Source organism: Vitis vinifera, chromosome 14 (assembly GCF_030704535.1).
Source record: "Vitis vinifera cultivar Pinot Noir 40024 chromosome 14, ASM3070453v1".
NCBI classification, from domain to species: Eukaryota; Viridiplantae; Streptophyta; class Magnoliopsida; order Vitales; family Vitaceae; genus Vitis; species Vitis vinifera.
The window spans coordinates 28,006,240-28,025,219 of record NC_081818.1 but is presented as its reverse complement, the minus strand read 5'-3'; the positions used below and the strand labels follow the sequence as shown (position 1 = coordinate 28,025,219).

At 31.8% G+C, this 18,980-nt stretch overlaps 1 protein-coding gene across 1 annotated transcript; it reads right to left on the bottom strand.

Annotated features, from left to right (window-relative positions):
- Positions 1-1,572: 1,572 nt before the first annotated feature.
- LOC100245722 (uncharacterized) lies at positions 1,573-10,080 on the bottom strand. Its single transcript, XM_002278593.4, has 19 exons — positions 9,845-10,080; positions 9,264-9,301; positions 9,090-9,112; positions 6,965-7,071; positions 6,829-6,880; positions 6,663-6,747; positions 6,112-6,202; positions 5,157-5,195; positions 4,988-5,055; positions 4,787-4,849; positions 4,289-4,344; positions 4,129-4,202; positions 3,894-3,986; positions 3,702-3,803; positions 3,447-3,527; positions 3,251-3,339; positions 3,108-3,123; positions 2,040-2,150; positions 1,573-1,939 (listed from the first exon to the last, which is right to left on the bottom strand). Exons 1-19 carry the CDS (start codon positions 9,956-9,958, stop codon positions 1,838-1,840), a joined length of 1,404 nt encoding a protein of 467 aa, XP_002278629.1. The 5' UTR covers positions 9,959-10,080; the 3' UTR covers positions 1,573-1,837.
- Positions 10,081-18,980: the final 8,900 nt, after the last annotated feature.

Sequence of the window (18,980 nt, the reverse complement as noted above, 5' to 3'; positions counted from 1 at the left end):
ATAAAGGTCCTCTAGGAAGAATAAAATGAAAGTGGGATTTTTTTTTTTTTTTTTTTTCTGGCCAAGCCATTATGTTCTTTATGTGGATACAAGTGAATGAGATGGAATCTGAGTACCAGACAAAACCGACCATTTTAATTGAGCAGTCACAGGACAAAAAAAGGAAAAACCACCTTCGGTGGTAATTGTTTGATAAAAGTTAAAAGCTGCAACCATCCCAAAATTTCAAAGGGAACTTACTATGAGAAAATAGTACCTATATTTAAAGACCTGGATATGCATCTGGTTGTAGGACAATCAGTGAGGTATGTTTCTCATCTTAATACATGATTCTTTTATTGTGCTCTAAACATCTCCCATATCCGGAGAGAGTAAAATCAGGGGACAATTCCCAGCTCCATGTCTCATAATTCTCCAACATCCACTGCCTATTTTCTGAGAACCATGGATCAAATCCATATGATTTGTGGGAAATTTTTCCAACTTTGCTGCCTGACTAGGCTGAATCCATGATCCAAATGGGGACTGAAGAGTAGGGGAATTGTGAAGTTGGAACAGGAACATTGAAAGGAGATGAAAAACTTCATTACAGATTAAAAGTGACGCAAATACAGCTATGCCTCCTACCCAACCGACACTCTGGCTGGTAAGAATGGACTGATTATTTGGTCAATTGTGTAATCTAGCAAATGTTTACCAGCACTGCCCTTGTGGAAACTTTTTACCTTATTGAGTGTGAGAGATGGAGAGCATCTTTCTCCTGTATTAGAGCACCATTATTGCCTGCCCGTGAAGCCTACTCTTTTTGACTTCAAGGGCCATCAGGAGAAGAGTAGAGTCAGGGACTCAGGGTATCACGGGGCCGGAGTGTTACCAGTTTTCTTATGGTGCCATAATAGAGACCCGCCATTGATTCCCGTGATCTGGGTGGCGTCAAAGCTTTATCCTTCCAGAAAGTCTCTCTCACACAGGCAGGGCTTGCAAGTTTGGCAAAATGGTGTCCTTTTCAAACTAACAAATCTGTAAATGTTTATGAGAAATTTTTACAGCTACCCACTTCCCACGTGAAGTGCTTGAGGACATTCTGTCACGTACGTGCCCGCCCCGTGAACAGAATCTATTCTGCTTTTAGAGCTGATCAAGGAAAAATATGCACTTCCTCAGTAGCTCCTATCGGAATATAATTGACACTAGACAATTCTTTATAAGATTATCATTTCCCCAAATAAAACCTTGAGATCGTGAATCTTGATGGATGAATAGAACTCATCAGATAACCCCCGTCCCAATCATGTATTAGAGGAATGAAAAATGCCATGGGAAGTAAGAACCCACATTTAGAACAAGCAGTAACTGAAGACAACTTTATAATTTATTGAAATCTGGTATATATTCTCCACATAGCATCATAATATAGCTCAGACTCATGCAACGCGTCTTGGTTGCAAGCCTGTTGGACAACTACCACAGCCTAAATGTTAGCATTTGTAATGAGAGAGCACCCATTGATCTTTGGTCACATCATAGTAATCCACAAAAGTTACCAGATTAGGGAGTTTCACAAATATTCAATTTACATGTTGAACAAGTTGATCCTATATAAAGTGGCAGTCTCCCAATTTAAGGAATGGCCATCAAGTACATTAAATATGTTTTCACTTTTTGATAGGTTACATAAAAGATGTTTTTACATCAACAATAGCATGGATCAGTTAAGCAAAGCATGACTATACTAGGTGTATGATATTTGAACTACACTGAATTTGGGAGTGTTGTAACTGGAGAATTTTTTTCTTTAAGAAGAAAACAAAGAGACATATGGCCCCTAATGATAACACTACCTTCGCCTTATTTTCTTCTCTGGTGTAGCGTGTACTTGTGCCTTGATTCCATAGGTCTTCACCTGAAAATTTTCAAAAGCCTCGGAAATTGCTCCAACCTGTAACATTGTATTGAAAAAGAAAATGTAAACCAGAATAGAGTGGATGCAAAGAGAAATTGTGATGAAACCAAAATAGCATTTTTTTTTTTCCACATACCAGTTCAGGCTTTTTGGAGTACACCCTCACTATCATATCTTGATAAGAAGTTGGCAGCAAGTGACTGATGCGATCATCACTTATCGAGAATTTCTCATCACTCTCATAATCCTGAATAGAATTTTCATCCAAGTAAAAAAGTACTAAAGAAAGATGTCTGCATAATCTTGAATTGAAACAGCAGCAGCTCTTAAAGCTGCCACTGAAGGAACAAAGCTCAGGAAGGGAAATACCACAATAGAAACTGATTAAGAAAGGCTTCCTTTCATCTACTACCTTTTGCAACTGAATGAATATTCATCTCTCAATACATTAGTATATTATTATATACTGAGATATGTCTCCAGAACTAGTCTTGATGCTAGATTGTATTTTCTTGATTAAGTCTATATATCTCAGCCACATTGGAGTTCTCTCATTTTCAATCATATTTTTTCTCAAACTTCTTGGACAAAATAGAAAACACAGATCAGAAGTTTCAGATAAAACTGGATAGTCTTTCCATATGATATCTCTAGCTGAAATATGACAGTTACCTTCACATCTAAGTCAGTAGACTTAGTGAAGTTTTTCTTGGATAAGTTTTTCTCAAACATTCCCATTTTTGGAGTGTAATATCTAGACACACTTTACTAACCAATTCCATCCCAGACAGATGGTTCTTTATTCCAGTTAACGTACAACCAGCAACCTACTGAAAGTACCAAAGGACCAGATGAAGGTTTTCTACCATAGGCATACATTTTGGAAAGTGATGACAAATTGAAAGTGATAGGACATCTGGCCACTTTTACTGATACTAAAACTGTTGATGGTCTTAGAATTTGATGCTCTGAAGGAGGCCTGTAAATCAACCAGTAATTTTTTGTGGTATTTCTAGATGTCTCCATCATCAAAACATTTGTACTTTGAACATAAAGCAAAAATGCCAATGGATTTTGGCATTACTATAAACAGGGACAATGTTAATCTCTAGCCTTAACCAAGCACATTTAGAAGCTGACAACATTGAGCATAAACAAAAAATAGAATTCATAAGATTCTGGCAATAAAAGTGAATCTCTATACCTGAAAAAATCTGACGCTGGAAGAGAACATACATGCACAAAAAGAAATTATTGTTAATAACCAAAATGTGATTGCTGCAAGATCAGGTGGGAAAGGAGATCACTTCTTCAGATTCAGCATAAATTCCTACTCTTTTAAAGTACCTTTCAAGAGGGTTATGCTTTCCCCGAGTCAAATCAATCTTGACATTGTCAACAACAACATCCTCTTCTCTTAGTATGGCTCCATTTTTCTGTATATTGAAAGAATAAACATAAGTGATATGTTTTGATGTAGCCCAGAATACAACATACCTAAATAAACCTGCAAATATGTATATAACTAAGTTTGTGGAAGGACCTGGGAACAAACAATATCTTGCACTGTGACATCTTTGAAATTTTCTAGTTTGTCCCTTGGAACAGCATACTCATTACAGAACTGCCAAAGAAAAGCCAAACAGCAACTTGAACTTAATGCTTTTCAATGCATTAATTCTTAATAACAAGTGCATTAACAATATTCATGTTATAAAACAAGGCATCCATGATTACCATGCGTACTTGCAAGAAATTATAACTAAGAGCAAAGGAAAAATCAATAAAGTTTCAATACCCGGTATAAATCCCTTCTTCTGATGCGACGTATCAAATCTCTAGACTCCCTTAGCTCCTGGTCTGGAGCTGTTTCAATAGTTTTAATGATTGTGTCATCTAACTGCAATGCCATGAACAAAGTACAGCACTTTTAATGATGTGGCCTGGAAATTATTTAGATATGAAAATAGAAGTAAACAGCTCTCAAAACCTTCCAGTATTGAGCAGGGTCATCAATGTGAGATGAAATTTCTAGATAATCATTTGCCTTCACCAGGGCATCAAGTACCATAAGATCTATTGCCTACAAACAGTAACCCCGTCACATTGAACATATTAGAGCTTCAAATAGACAGAAGATAACAAATTGAACAGAAAAGGGTTTAAGGTTGAACATACAAAGGCAGAACTACATGTATTACTGACAAACTACTTGCATTTCACACCTTTACTTTTGCATGTGTATACACCGTTCGATACAGATCAGCACGGGTGGCAAATAACTTGTAGATGGTAAGATCTAGCAAAATTATCAAATCATGAGCAGAAGACAATATAGAGCATTTTAAAAAAAAAATGATGATTGAATTCACCAAAAATACTAACAATCTTTATAACGGTAGCATATCTCATCACCCAAAACCCGCATGTCCTCCATTATCCTGCAAGTGATGAAGACAATATGATGCTGGAGAAATGGTTTTCATTGTATTTAGTTTCCAATTACTTTTATTGTTTGGACATTTCCTTATACACTTCCTGTGCCCCCTTTTCCGCATTCTTTTTACATGAGTTCTTATTCATCTATCAGAAAAAAAAAAAAAAAAAATCTTTCAATTTTATTATAATGTTTTTCTTGCACTTAGTTCAATAACAGTAGTAATAATATGATATTGTGATATCAGAAGTAAGGATATCTAAAAGGAAATAGTTTTAAGCTTCTAGATGGATAAATATAACAATGCATTCAAAAAAGAAATAGAACACTAGAAAAAATTAAAGACTATCTGAGATTTGAGTCAACTAAGATTCAATGGAAAGAAGAATATGTTGAGCAACAAAAGAATTATTCAAAACAATTCTAATGAATAAAATAAAATAAACCTCTGAAACTCAACGTTGCATCCCAGGCCACAAGCTCTAGAGTCTCGGACTATGTAATCAAATCTGCAAATCAATGAAGTTCTCAAAGAATTACAGTTTTGTATCATAACCACACGTTTAATCATTAAACTAAAGGCTGAAACAAAGGAGGGAAGGGTATGAAATTCCAATGGCTGGATCTAGCCAATAAATTTCACTTACTTGTCCACATCAATTCCATTTCGACCATTTGCAACAATATCATACAAGAAATGCTTCTCTCTTGAGCTCTACAGGTGATAACAAAAATAGAACAAAACTACATCAGCAGGCACAAGATGTGTTCAAAAGGTTCTTCCAAATATGCCTAATGGATCATCCAAAAACTTACTTTTGCCTGTGAAGTTCCACAGCTAGCTACTATCATTTCCTGTCAAAATAGAAATCTAAATCATGTTAAAAGAAAAGTTAAATCCATATATAACTCCTGCTTACAAAAGTATATACCATGCTTACAATAGTAATACACTGTTTCATTTTACTAATTATCTATCCATATTTATAGGAGGACCAAAATCAATGCAAGTATCAAGGTAAAGTCAATAATATTAGAATTATGAGATGGAACTCAAAGGATACCAGAAAAAAAAAAAACTTTCTCAAACCATCCATTGACAAGAAAAGTCAGCACATCCACAACATAAATCAAGAAAACTCTCTTGTAGTTTAAAATTATCAGATTACCCACTTTCACTCCTAAAAGACAATGAGGTTTTTCATGTGAAGTCAAAAGGATAAAAGAGTCATGAGGCTATTAGAAATTTAGGTTGAGGGTGCAGTGGATAGAGCGGTTATAAATTTCATTATTTACTAAATTCTCATAGGAGAAAGAAATGAGGGTGGATGAATCAACTGGCTCAGTGGAGGAAGAGGAGAAACTAGTTAAGGAGCAAACACATTGTGAGAGCTAGCTCTCTAGCCACCATAAAACAAACGTTCTTGTTTGCCTAACATGGTTTAGTATCCAGTCATGCAGTAGCGACCATGACTAGATTAAGGATCTAGCAATTACCCACAAATGGATGACTAAATAAGAGAATCTCTTTTAAGAATATTTAAATGGGGGATACCATAGCCTTAAATTTAAAACTCAAAGAAGAAAAAAAATAGAGTGAATAATACAAGATGAGACATTTGCACCTATTCAAGTGCTATACAACTTTCAGCATGTATGTTCTATTAATCCACATGTTTGAAATCATTATACTGTGGTAATATAAGAATACTAGGCACTATATTCAAGAAAAACAATGTGGGAACAAATTACCCCAATAATATCAACTTACTTTAACTTGTTTAATGGTTTCGGAGTCAATGTCAATATGGTGCTCATCAACAATATAGTCAACCATCTTCACTGACATTTGCTCATGAGACCTGGCACATACAAATGTAACATGAAACAAAGAAAATTATTTTTTGTGGCAGAGGAAAGAAGTAAATCAAAACAAGTGGCATTGTGGGAAAGGAGGAACTTATATCCCAGTTTGCTCTGGCACGTGCTCACTATCTCATGTTATTTCTTTCCTATCTATTTTTCAGCATCATTGGAGAGATGTTTATCCACTACTATTACTTTCAATTCCAGAAAATTTGAGGAATGGTAGGAGTAGAGGATGAATAGGGCCAATCTGAATTATCTGATTTATTATTTGATCAATGAAGTGATAGAAGTAATTTTGAAAAATCATAAGTAGAACAAGGGAAATAGAGGTGTTTTGGCTTTCAATAATAATGTTTTACATATATATTTTCCTTTATTGCCTAGCTGAATTCTGATGTACTTGTACGCTAATGAAGGGGAAAGATGCACTCTATTGAAGGATGTAAAGTTTACCATTTGCGGCCACCATGAACACGAGGAAGAAACTCACGTTCAAACAAGTGACTATAAGGTCCATGTCCAATATCATGCAGGAGTCCTGTAAATTGAATGGCCAGAGCCAAAGGAAGGAATTAGTTGAATTCAAATAACAGCACTTAGGGAAAATATATATAATTACCTGCAAGTTTCACTGTTCGTATGTCAAAACAATCAATACCAAGCTCAAATCCCTGCAGAGATGGAGGCTTATAAATAACATATTGTCAAAATTTTAGGTTATGCAGTGATCGTGCAAATAAAAAACAGTTCCATACTTGTTGAGTTTTAAGTTTGTGAATGGCTTGACCAGCAAGCCAATACACCCCAAGAGAATGTTCAAACCTAGAATGCACCGCCCCAGGATAAACCATGTGTGCCATACCTGAAATACATGCAAAAGTATTTCAGCAATATCTTTAAGCCTGTGCAAGCAGTTTGACAAAGATAATTCATCGAATGCCACAGAGATAGAAAGCAGTTAAAGTCATCACACAATTGTGATCCTGGTGTAACACAAGCAATATAAACAACCCAGATCCATAAGTGTAGAACCTTTCTTCAAGAAGGTCATCTAATCAAATGTATACTTACGGATGAAAACCAAGGTGTGGGTGAGACAAATTTATATAATTGGATCATCATCTTATTTTCCATATAAATTGCTCATAACATGGATATCCAAATATACACATATAAAATAAAAGTAAAAATAAATCCATGTGTTTTATCATATTCTCATTAGTACTCCGAGCAGCAAGTTGCTAATTTTTATATAGTAAACAAGCAGTATCATTAATAAGGTAATAAATAGTACACAGTAACATAGGCAAACAAATCACGTGTTGAACGACAAATTTTCCTAAAAGCTTTAAAAGTTAGGATTTTAGCCCCCAATCTACATCATGCTTTCTATCAATCTTAAAGAAAAACATGCATAATTTTCACCTATTGCATGCTTTAATTTAAAAGACCAATCTCAAAAGGAATTTGAAATAATTAATGATTAACCATTTATCTTGGCCAAAGATGACCACTAGAAAAAGCTCTTTTCTCGGTGTTTTAGTAAGAATCAAAATCTACCCTTCATTTGACTTTCATTTTGTCCCTTTTGATTGAAAAAGACTCAATGCAGTTGCATGGTCAATCAATTTTTACTTATATTTTCTAATCAGATTCTAGTTTAAGTAAGTTTTAAGTTATTTATTCCTGATGCTTGGATAACAACTTAGTACACTAGTTGGTTAAAAGTGGATTTGAGAATTTATAAATTAACCTACAGGGTACAGCCAAGGTGGTAATGCCCTTTGCTAAACAAGGTACGCCCTGGCTTCTAAGCCCAATCCGATGTCTGTTTCGGTTGATTGAACAGAATTACACCTAATCAATAAAGCATATATAAGAACTGGCAGATTTTGAGTGGCTGTAACAAAACACAATCTTGATAAATGAAACCATGAATCTCGAAGAGAGCAGGCTCGTTGAGCTTCTCTCTTTGGAGGATGAATCTCCAAATAAACCATAAGGCTTGGAATCATTTTCTGCAATAAAAATCATCATTCAAAGATCTAATGATCACTTGTCTTTAGGTTAAAATTTAACTAAATCTATGATGTTTGTTTTAACTTCCCTGAATTTCAACAAATCTCTGTATCATTTAAGAGTAATATACTATTTTTTTACTTCATAATAACAATAAAAGCATTGCAGAAAAAAGAAGTTTGTTAACAAATTCTATGCTAATAAACTCAATCTGAGATCATAACTCATGAATTAGAATCAAAATCTGGAAAACTCAGAACGACAGTCATAAAAACATAGGACAAAAGGGAAAAGCTCTTAATGCATTTGTCACAACAATCATGAGGGGTCCTTAACCTATCATATAATATCCTAAACCATCTTATAATTAATTAAGCATTATACACAACCTGATTGAGTCCAATAAGAGCCCCTAACAGCAACCTGATTGATAAAGTAATGAGAGCACTAACAGAACTCCATTCATTATTTCAAGAATTGCAGTATATAAATTTATTTGCAGATTATCCTTCAAGGTTTATGTGTGTTAGATAGTTAACAGTGAGTTGACTAACAGATGGTTGTTACCAGACCGTTAGACATGCTGTTGCTCAGTTGTAACCATTCAACCAACATGTCATCATGTTAAAGAATTGGTATTACCCTTGTATAAATAGCTCCTCTGTTCATAGCTTAAATGATTAATGAGAGATCACCTACAAACTTCTTTTTTTGATTGAATTACTGTTGTTATCAATGTGAAATATAAGACGTCCATTGAAGAAATTCTCGAACCTCACCAAATGTTATTATTTCAAACTGGTTTAATTTGGAGCACCTTTTCATGAGAATAGATCAAGAAATAGACAGGGGATGACTCACCAAGTTGTTTTAGATCACGAAGCCTGTACATTGAAATAAAAATAAAAATATCAAAAAATATACAATTACTTCTAGGAAAAATTGCGTCATTCCAAGACAACAAAAAGAAAAAAAAATGAAAGAAATATATATGTAGATTCCTACGCTAGAAAACCTTACATAATTTCAACTTACCTCTGAAACTGTTCAGTGTCCATAAACTTCAAAAACAGCTGTTATCACAGAGAAAATAGAAATCAAATTCAATTGTGTAACTAATTCAATAGGTTTAGATCCCAAATTTCAGTTCGCGAATTATCAGAATAAGCTTAGATGTCAAATTCAAACAAAAACTCCTGCTAAATTATTTTCTCTACTCGCGAACAACTGGTATATATAAAACAATCCAAAAAATACAAAAAAAAGAAAAAAAAAAAAAGAAAAAGAAAAAAAAAAGGCACCGTAATCAGTTGAGCTGTTCAGACTGATACAACAGCCTACGCTCGAAGCCGGGGAAAAAACATTGTAAAATGTTTTTCTAATCAAGGCAGAGAAAAATTACACATATGGCTGTTCTTTTTCCATTCCTTTTCTTTTCTACCGAAACTTTTCAGAGATCATGCTTTGAAATTCCTAAACTCCAAGATTTCCACAAATTAGCTCATGCTATCAAACTCCAATTCCAGAAAATAAAAAAAGTAACCGAAGAAAAGAGAAACAAACAATCACAGAATGAAATCAAAATCGAGAGCAGAGACAGCAAAAGAAGCTCGTACTGGATCAAGGTAAATGTTGCCGTGGACATTGTCGTAAATACGCTTGGAGAATCTGCAATCCTGAGAGCAAGCGAAGCTGTGAATTGAAACGTCGCCGTTGCAGTGAGCTCCCATTACCTTCCCCCCTTAAGAAACCTAATCCAAAAAACTAGGGATTTCTAACCGGAAATGGAGAAAGGCGAATGACTGAATGAGGATGAGTGTACTGCAGGAAATGTGGAGTAGTGGGTGCCGCCAGCAGGTCATATTTATAGTGCTGAAAAGCGGGAACCAATTATGAAATATTCCTTTTTCACTATTTTCCTAATTTTTATATTTTTATTTTTTAGGCTCACTTATTACAGACGCCCGTATGGCCTTGTCTTCTTTGTTCCTTTCTGGCCCATCGTGTTACACATGCAATAATAGATGATAATTTAAGATTTTGTTTTGGAAGCAATTATTTTATTTCAATGATTTTTCGAAGTAATATTGGGTAGACACTTTTATCAATTAAAAAAAATTATTATTAAAAAACATTTTTACATTTAAATATTAACTAATTCTTCGAAAAAACATTTAAAAAAACATTAATGATTAAAATAAGATTTCATTTGAAAGTGCTTTTAAAAAACATTTTTAACCTAAAAAGCGTTTTTGAAGAAAAGTAAGATGTTTGATAAAATTTGAAGAAATACTTGAGGTTAAAAAAATTTTGATACTATATAAGTATAAGTTTCTCTTAATTTTATAGATATGTTTTAAAGCCCGTAAGAATCCTTTGAGCTCAAAATAGTAAGAAAGTTCCTGATATCATATAAGTATGATCTCCTTTTAACAAAATCTACAATATCCACATAAGGGTTGTTATAGAAATACTATCAAATACATATTTTTAAATATTATAAAAATGTGAATATTTCAAGAAAAAGACTTCAAAAAATGGATGAAAATTTCTCCTTCTAAATTAGGAATGTTAATAAGTTAAATATATTCTCATCTTTGTTCCAAACTTAAATGGGTTCCAAAAATAACAAAATTGGATTTATTCAAAATGTTAGTTATATAAAAAATTAAAAATAAATTAATTAATTAAATGTTTGTTTGAATACACTAAACACAATCTAAAGTTTTAAAAATTTTGAATTACTTTAAATTTTAAAATAACTTTTATTATACTTTATTTTTCAAAGAATTTAATTTTTTTATTTTTATGTTACACAAAATTAAAAATTAAAATAAAAGTATGTTAAACTTAAGAAATCATAAATAGATTAATAATGCGTTTGTAAATCATGCATGGGATGGGGGCCTTCATAAACTTGAAGGAAAGTGATGATATGGAGAAGCATTGAGAACCACACCTCCGCTAAATCAATAAAGATATTGTCAATGTCACATGCTAACCTTTTGAGCAAGTGATAATCGTGGGAGAAACGACACAAATATATAAAGAAAATAAAAATATATAGCATGTTGTGACATTTAAATTTTTTTTTAAGGGATGTGGACGTCACTCTCAAATATGAGTGGACACCTTCAAAGGTGAATTGTCCTTGACTTGAAAAGAAAAATGGATACATACACATTTCTTCAAACTTCATGAGAAAGTTTCCTTCATGGCTTTTTCATAGTATAATCAAATTTTAATATAAGGATCACATTACTATAACTTGACTATGAAGCAACCAATGAAAGTACTTAAGAAGTCGACCATGTAGATTAAAGGCTCCTAGTTGGCATATAGGATTGGGCAAGGGTTCTAGTACTACAAGCGTAGTTGGTGCAATCACCATACTACTCCCCCCATTGAGTAAATGGTATGCTACCTTTTTATCATAGGTGAATGACTATTATACTCACAAAGTGTACATGCAAGTTTTCTGCGATGGACTACTAATTAATTATTAGCGTGCATGATATATATTATAAACTTAAATCTTACAATCTTTTGAGAAATTTGATTGTATAGTATCAGAGTTTTGTTTGATGAAATGTCATATGTTAGTATTTCTTCAAATTATTACGTCCAAAAAAGGCTAATTTGTTTCTCAAATTTATTTAACTCATGTGTAAACCCAAAAAAAAATTATACATAAAGAGGATATTAGACTGCATGATATATTTCGTCCAAATTTTACAAGTTTAAGTTTTTAAGAAAATTGGTTATCTAATACCAATGATTATACAACCACCATTTATGGAAATACATTTGAAATTCAAAATTGCGTCAACCTATAAACGTTGTCTACTTGATGGTCTAATGATTGAATCCTTTAACATTTTTAAATCAAGTACCTTTCCTCTTTAAATCATATTATGTTTCTAGAAAACACAAATCTGATAAAGATGAAAAATTTTTACTCTCTATCATGATTGACAAATGCCTTTTATTTGTCAACTTTGTTTCATCATCCAAGTCCATTAGCAACTTTTAGTCATCAACTTAGCTTCATTAGCCGAGTTATAACTTGGTTTTTCTACATAAGGATTAAAATGATGTTCGATAAAATATGCAAACTAAGTCAAAGAATCAATATTTTGGTTATTTCCCAAGTAAATTTTTCAATCTCAATCTTCAAAAATCTATTCAATAAGCTCTCGATATTTGTTGAGACTTAGTCATTTTTTCATCTTTTGTATTATATTGACTTAAAACTTTTTACAGTATTGACTAAGAATCATTTTTTATTTCATAAAATCTTGATTCATAATCCATTTGCCATTTCTAGTCACATAATGAAAGCTTCATCCTTAACATGCTCAAAGATTATTATCACTAGGCTAACTAAAACGACCACGGCTCCCATCGACTTTTTCATAGAGGATCCATCAATCGATATCTACCAATACTTGCACTATCCACTCAAAGAGTATGAAGTCTACCAAAATTTGACTTTTAACACTTGCTTATACTTGTATTGCACATCAAACTTTCCCAATTTTGTTGAACCATCTAACCATCTTCAAAAATAGATCTAGATTATGGAGCACCAAGCAGATTGACTACTTTATTAATACAATAATAACATAAGCTTGAAAATAAGATCCCGATTTCTTAACTGTCATAATTAATGTTATAATCAAACACTGTAAGGGCATGTATTGCAACTTAAAATGGTCATCTATTGTAATTGTTATAACTCCCTAATACCAATTTACATATTCTTAAAAACCCATGTCAAAACTCCACAATAATATTTCCTTATTCCAATCGAATGGCATAACATCTCCATAAACCCTATATCTAATAAGAAATAATATCTTTTGGTGATAAATTAATGAAATCGTTTTTATTTGGTGTATCCATCTTTTTACAAGGATCGCATTATTAGGTGAGCTAACATAAAAAACTAAGAAAATCACTCTAACGGTCATAAGAAGTATTAGTTGACAAATTAACCTCTCACTTAAGACGTGAATTGTTGAATCCAACCACTAAACTACTACTTAAAGTTAGCTAAATTATAACAATCTCCATTTTATAAAAGGTTGATACAAACAAAACATTACTAAGTTGTCATTGCACAAATGAGTTATTCTCTTATGATGAATTTGTTTAAAAATATGGTCTCCATTTCTAGGTTTTCAAATTCTAACCAAACATACTTTAATTTAGATCTGATTAACCTGCTTTATGTTGGTGATTTAACTTACTAAACTTCCCCTATGAATGGTTAAAATAACCCTTCACTATCCTTTGCTTTGCAATTTATCCTCTACTTTATCCGATTTATGAGCCTCTTGAATCATCTCATCATTCTTCACCAAGAACTTCCTCAATTCCTCTCTCCTCAAATACATTTTAACTACATGGAACTTCCTCAATTCCTCTCTCCTCAAATACATTTTAACTACATGTTTCAAACCACCATATTCCTCGATGGTATAAGCAATACCTACTTCTATCTACTTAAAAGGATCTCTTTCATGTTGTGAAGATTATTGAAAATCCTAAAGTTTACATCATTCTAGAAGAACATAGGAGTAGGGTGTGTTGAGACGTCATTTGTTTTGTCTGTACTCATAGCGACCAGATTTATTTTTGGCACCAGAGCAAAAAATAAATTTGTTCGCTATGAGCACGAACAAAACAAATGACGTCCCAACAAAAACGTCGGCCTTTTGTGCTCTAGTACCCAGTCGTAGCCACCGGACTGTGCCAGTCAGGGGCATCACAGTTGGAATGGGTAAGACAGCGCAGAGTCTTATGGGGCCATTTGTTTATTTGGCTCTTGTGGGTGACGTCCTCAGGATTTGAACTTGGTACCAGGAGGGCAACGCACTGGGGTATGAGCCTTGCCACCCAAGTTCGAATCCTGGGGACGTCACCCACAAGTCACTTTGGCACCAGAGCCAAAAATAAATCCGATCGTTATGAGCACGAACAAAACAAATGACGTCCCAACAAGGTGCATTTAATTTTGAAGAAGATGTCTCAAGATTTTTTCCTTGCAAGTCATATTTTCGATAACTAAAGCACACTAGCACCAAGAGATTGCTTATTATTTCTTTGTACTAGTGGCAATTATAACTTTAGGCAATGAAATCACCATGTCTTCCTCCCTACCATCGACTTTTTCTTGTGCTAGGAATTATACAAGTCGAAGTTGATGAGACGCGACCCTCGTCTCTTTACCTTTCTTCATCAATCATCTTCATATTAAAAAGTGAATCCACGTCCTTCGTTTGCCGACATCTATACAAACCTTGAACATTGTGCAAAGCTCCACAACCATAACAATAGAGCCACTTGGCAAATTGTAAACCAAACCAACTTTGGACCCTCGAGACTTGATGGGAATGCCTTACACATGGCCACTATAGGAGTAGCAAAAAGATTCCTTCCTCGTAGATGTGTTGAAGGCAACAACATTAACAAAGGATCCAACCACAAAAAGCAAATCTTTATTTAATTAAAAATTTAAAATTTTAAAAATTATTAATTTTAATTTTAATAAAAATATATTCAAATTATAATCTCTCAATATAAAATTTAATTATATAACATTAAATTTTTTATTTTTAATTTAACTCAAAATTAAAAATCAAATACAACCCCAAGTATGTATTTAATTTATTTTTTAATTTTTAAAATTTTCAATTACCCCTTTACAATATAAATCCAACCACAACTTATTTTATTAATATATTTCCTTCATAACTTTAGGTTTCAATCATATTTCATTCCCCCCTTCTTCTTTTTGGCACATCAAATGTCTTATCTTGGTTGAATGAAATAAATATGAGACAACTTTACCACTATTTGCTCGTACATCTCATCAATTCATCCTTTTTCTTCACAATAACACATCTCATCAATTAATTTTGTTACTATATACTTTGCACCTTTTATATTATGAGGATGTTTAGGTCTTCTTTTTTTTTTTTTTTTTTGTACATTTTCCAAACCAATTTTTTTATTAATAGAATTTTTAATTCCAAAAGAAATTTTTTTTAAAAATATGTGTATAATATAATTTAAAGTAATATTACTAGGTACATTATTTAATATAATAATTAATATATACAAAATGTTTCTATATCTTTAATAGCATAACATAATATTCTTTTATTTATAAAATTTAAATTAATGTTATTTAGGAGTAATGATACTCATTTTGAGGGTTACAACATGGGTGGGGTGTTATCTGAATTAAGAAATAACACATCAAACTTCAATTTAACCCAACATTTAATTCAAGGTAAACTCAACTCAATCTTATTTTTTTCTCGAGTTGAGTCTGCATTAGTTAGACTTGAGTTGATTGTATTGATCAATTTATATGATTCAATATTCATCTACGATGTTTTTTAAAAACATTTTTTGTATATTTATATCAAAATTTAAATAATAAATAAAACGAAATTTCATGATAATTACAAAAAAACGAAAATAAATTTATAAATTTTTCTAATATACATATGATATAATATAGTTTGATATTTTTTCATAAAAATAAAAAAGTAAATATTATTATATAAGATAATATATATTATAATTATGATAAAAATATTAAATCAACTCATATTAAGCTCAAATTGATAGAATCTTGGTCAAGCCATTGAATTTGATTTGAAAAAACATAACCTAAGATTAATCCAAATATTAAAAATAATTATCAAACTAAGGTTGAGTTGAGTTTTGCATTCTTACTCGTTACTCTCTTCAATATGATAAGTACTAAATTTTATGACATATGTTATTAACCATATTAATAAAACAAACTTAGCAATAAGAAAATTTGTCAAATACCTCCCTTATTTTTAGAGGTCTAATTTGGACGGATTGATCCGACTCAACCCAAATCCAACTTGATATTTAGGTGAGTTTGAACGATCATTTTCAATACTCGAATTGAGATTAAGTTAGACTTTTTCAATCCAAGCTTAATTTAGGCTGGACTTGAACTAATATTCGAACAACCTGTGTCTAACTTGAAATTGATTTTATAATATTTATAATATATATTATCTTATATAATAATATTCATTTTCATTTTATTTATAAGAAAAAATATCAAATTATATTATAGCATTTACTTTTTTGGTTTTTTCAAAAGATATATGATTTCCTTTTCTTCTTTTTTTTGGCTATCTTGAAATTTTGTTTTATTTTCTATTTAAATTTTCATATAATATATATAATAAAAGTCTTTTAAAAAATATTATAGATATATTTTGAATTATATAATCTGATAAATCCCAAGTCCAAGTTTAGAGAAAAAAAAATACCTCAAATTAGAGATTGAACAAGATTATGCTCAAGTGTTTCTTAATTCAGGTTAGGCTCGAGTTAACCATCAACCCGACCAACTCACTCAAATTGTAATTCTATTTATTTTAAAGTAGTGGGGAGATAAGTAAAAAATAACAAACGAGAAAAGTTTGAAAGGTATTTGATAAAATTTTTAACTAATAGTGGTTAAAATTATTTAGCTAAAACCCTAAGGAAAATAAATAAAAATAACTCTTTAAAAAGTTAAGGTATAAAAAAAGTTTCTACCTTAAATTTTAAAGTTTTTCGAAGTGTATATATATGTACTGAATTCTGAAAGCCCACTAAATTATTTAAACCCATGAATGTATATATACCTCCGAAGACCCACTAAATTATTTGAACCCATGAATGTTCCTTGAGAAGGCTTTAAGGAGTCAATTTTATTAATGAATTCTTTTGGTTAAGGGTATCAGAATTTAAAAGTTAAATCATTATGTGGATCCCGCATTTTGGCTCATGCGTTTCTCACTCGATGGCGAGCTCGATTTTTATTTTCAAGAATTGATTCATTTATTTGGTTGAAAAAATTTGACTTGGAGTCGCCACTTATTTTTGTTTTATTTTAAAAGGGTAAACAAAATAAGAAAGAAAACCCTAAGTGTGACTCCTTATTTTGGAAAAGGTGGTCTGCGAAAAATCGGATCGGGTTTGGGAGTCAGGTTACTTATCAGGAAGGTACAGTAAAAACCGTAGCACCCTTCTAAGTCCCTAAAAACGGGTCTCTACTAATAAAATGGAGCAATCATGTCAATTAATTAATCGAGCATGGATACCAGATAAATATTACTCAAAACAAAATAATTGAATGAATAGGAGAGACAAAGAATGTACCTGAGTGATGAACCGGTTTACTTCAATGAAAGCGAATGTTAGCAATTAAACACAGAATAATCACATGCATGTCATAGAGTGGAATAAATCAATCGCGCGTGACAAACAAATCAATAAATAAATCAATCAATCATAAAATCACGTATATGGGCCCCCACCAAAGCCCGATTCATCTTGCACGAATTAATCTCACAAATTCCATTATTCTGAAATTATGAAAGTGACATTCATGTTTATATAAAATCAAGAGAAAAAGAAGATTATTTGAAAACCAAAGTGGAATTAAAACTATTAGAGTGAAAAACTGGATTTTTGAAGTTTATTTGAAAATTGGAGTCTCGAAAATTATTTGAAAATTGAAGTCTTAAAGATTATTTGAAAATTGAAGTCTTGGGAATTAAATTTAAAAATTGGAATTTTGGAAATCGAAATTTTGAAAAATTGTTTAAAGGTGAAATTTTAAAATAAATAAATAAAATAATGATGATTAAATAAATTGATATGAAAATTAGAATTTCAGAAATTGGAATTAAATTTAAAAATCGGAATTTTGAAGAATTGTTTAAAGATGAAAATTTTAAGAATAAATAAATGAACAAATAAAAAGAATAATAATAAAAACGAAAATAATAATTAAATAATGAATGTGAATATTGGGATTTTTTAAATTGGAACTTCAATTATGAAAATTGTTTAAAAGATGGAATTTAAAAATAAATAAATAAATAAAATTTGAGAATGAAATTTAAAAATAAATAAATGGATAAAATAATGATAATAACAGTAACAATAGTAATAATCATAATAATAATGGTAATTAAATAAGTAAATGTGAAAGTTGAATTTTGGGAATTAAATAAAAATTAGGATTTTGAAAATTAGATTTAGGATTGAGATATTCGGAAATTGAACTTACGAAGATATAAGTAATAATATTAAAAGATAAGTTGTGGCTTTGTTATTAGGAGTGGTTAGATGGCAAAGAAAAAAAAACACCTGGGACCACCATATATTAAAGAGATTTGGGAGCAAAACATGTGGTCCCCATATATTAAATAGGTTTGGGAGCAAAACATGTGGCTGCATGCATAAGAGAGAGTGGAGGAAAAGGTAAGGAAAAATGGGTTTGATGGTTGTAATGTTGTATACGTATGAGAGAGATGTGAGGATATTTTGGTAAAAAAAAACGACCTGGTGACAATGCAAAGGACAACTTCTTCTCTTTCTTCAACCTTTCTACCTCAAGCTTCAGATTATCACCAAGATTAAGAAGAAACCCCCGTACCGTGGCAATTATTAGAAATGCTGCAACTGGTAATCTCTTTATTCTAAATGGAGGAACAGAATAGATGGTGCCAAGACAGTAAAGCGAAGTGATGAATGACCCAAAGTTGGATCCGACAATCAAAATGCCTACGACAGCAAAAAAACAATACCCAAAAACCATGCAGACTGAACTGAAAGATCACCCGTAGCAATAGGTAAATAAGGTTTATTTACCTTGTCAATATCGATGTCATTTTCACATATAAGAGCAAGAAAACC

Coding starts and splice junctions, on each gene's coding strand:
- LOC100245722 (XM_002278593.4), bottom strand. CDS start 9,958: ATGGGAGCTCACTGCAACGGCGACGTTTCAATTCACAGCTTCGCTTGC. Junction 6,203..6,662: donor GTTCATGGTGGCCGCAAATG/GTAAACTTTACA, acceptor TGTATGTGCCAG/GTCTCATGAGCAAATGTCAG. Junction 3,804..3,893: donor ACCCTGCTCAATACTGGAAG/GTTTTGAGAGCT, acceptor ATGGCATTGCAG/TTAGATGACACAATCATTAA.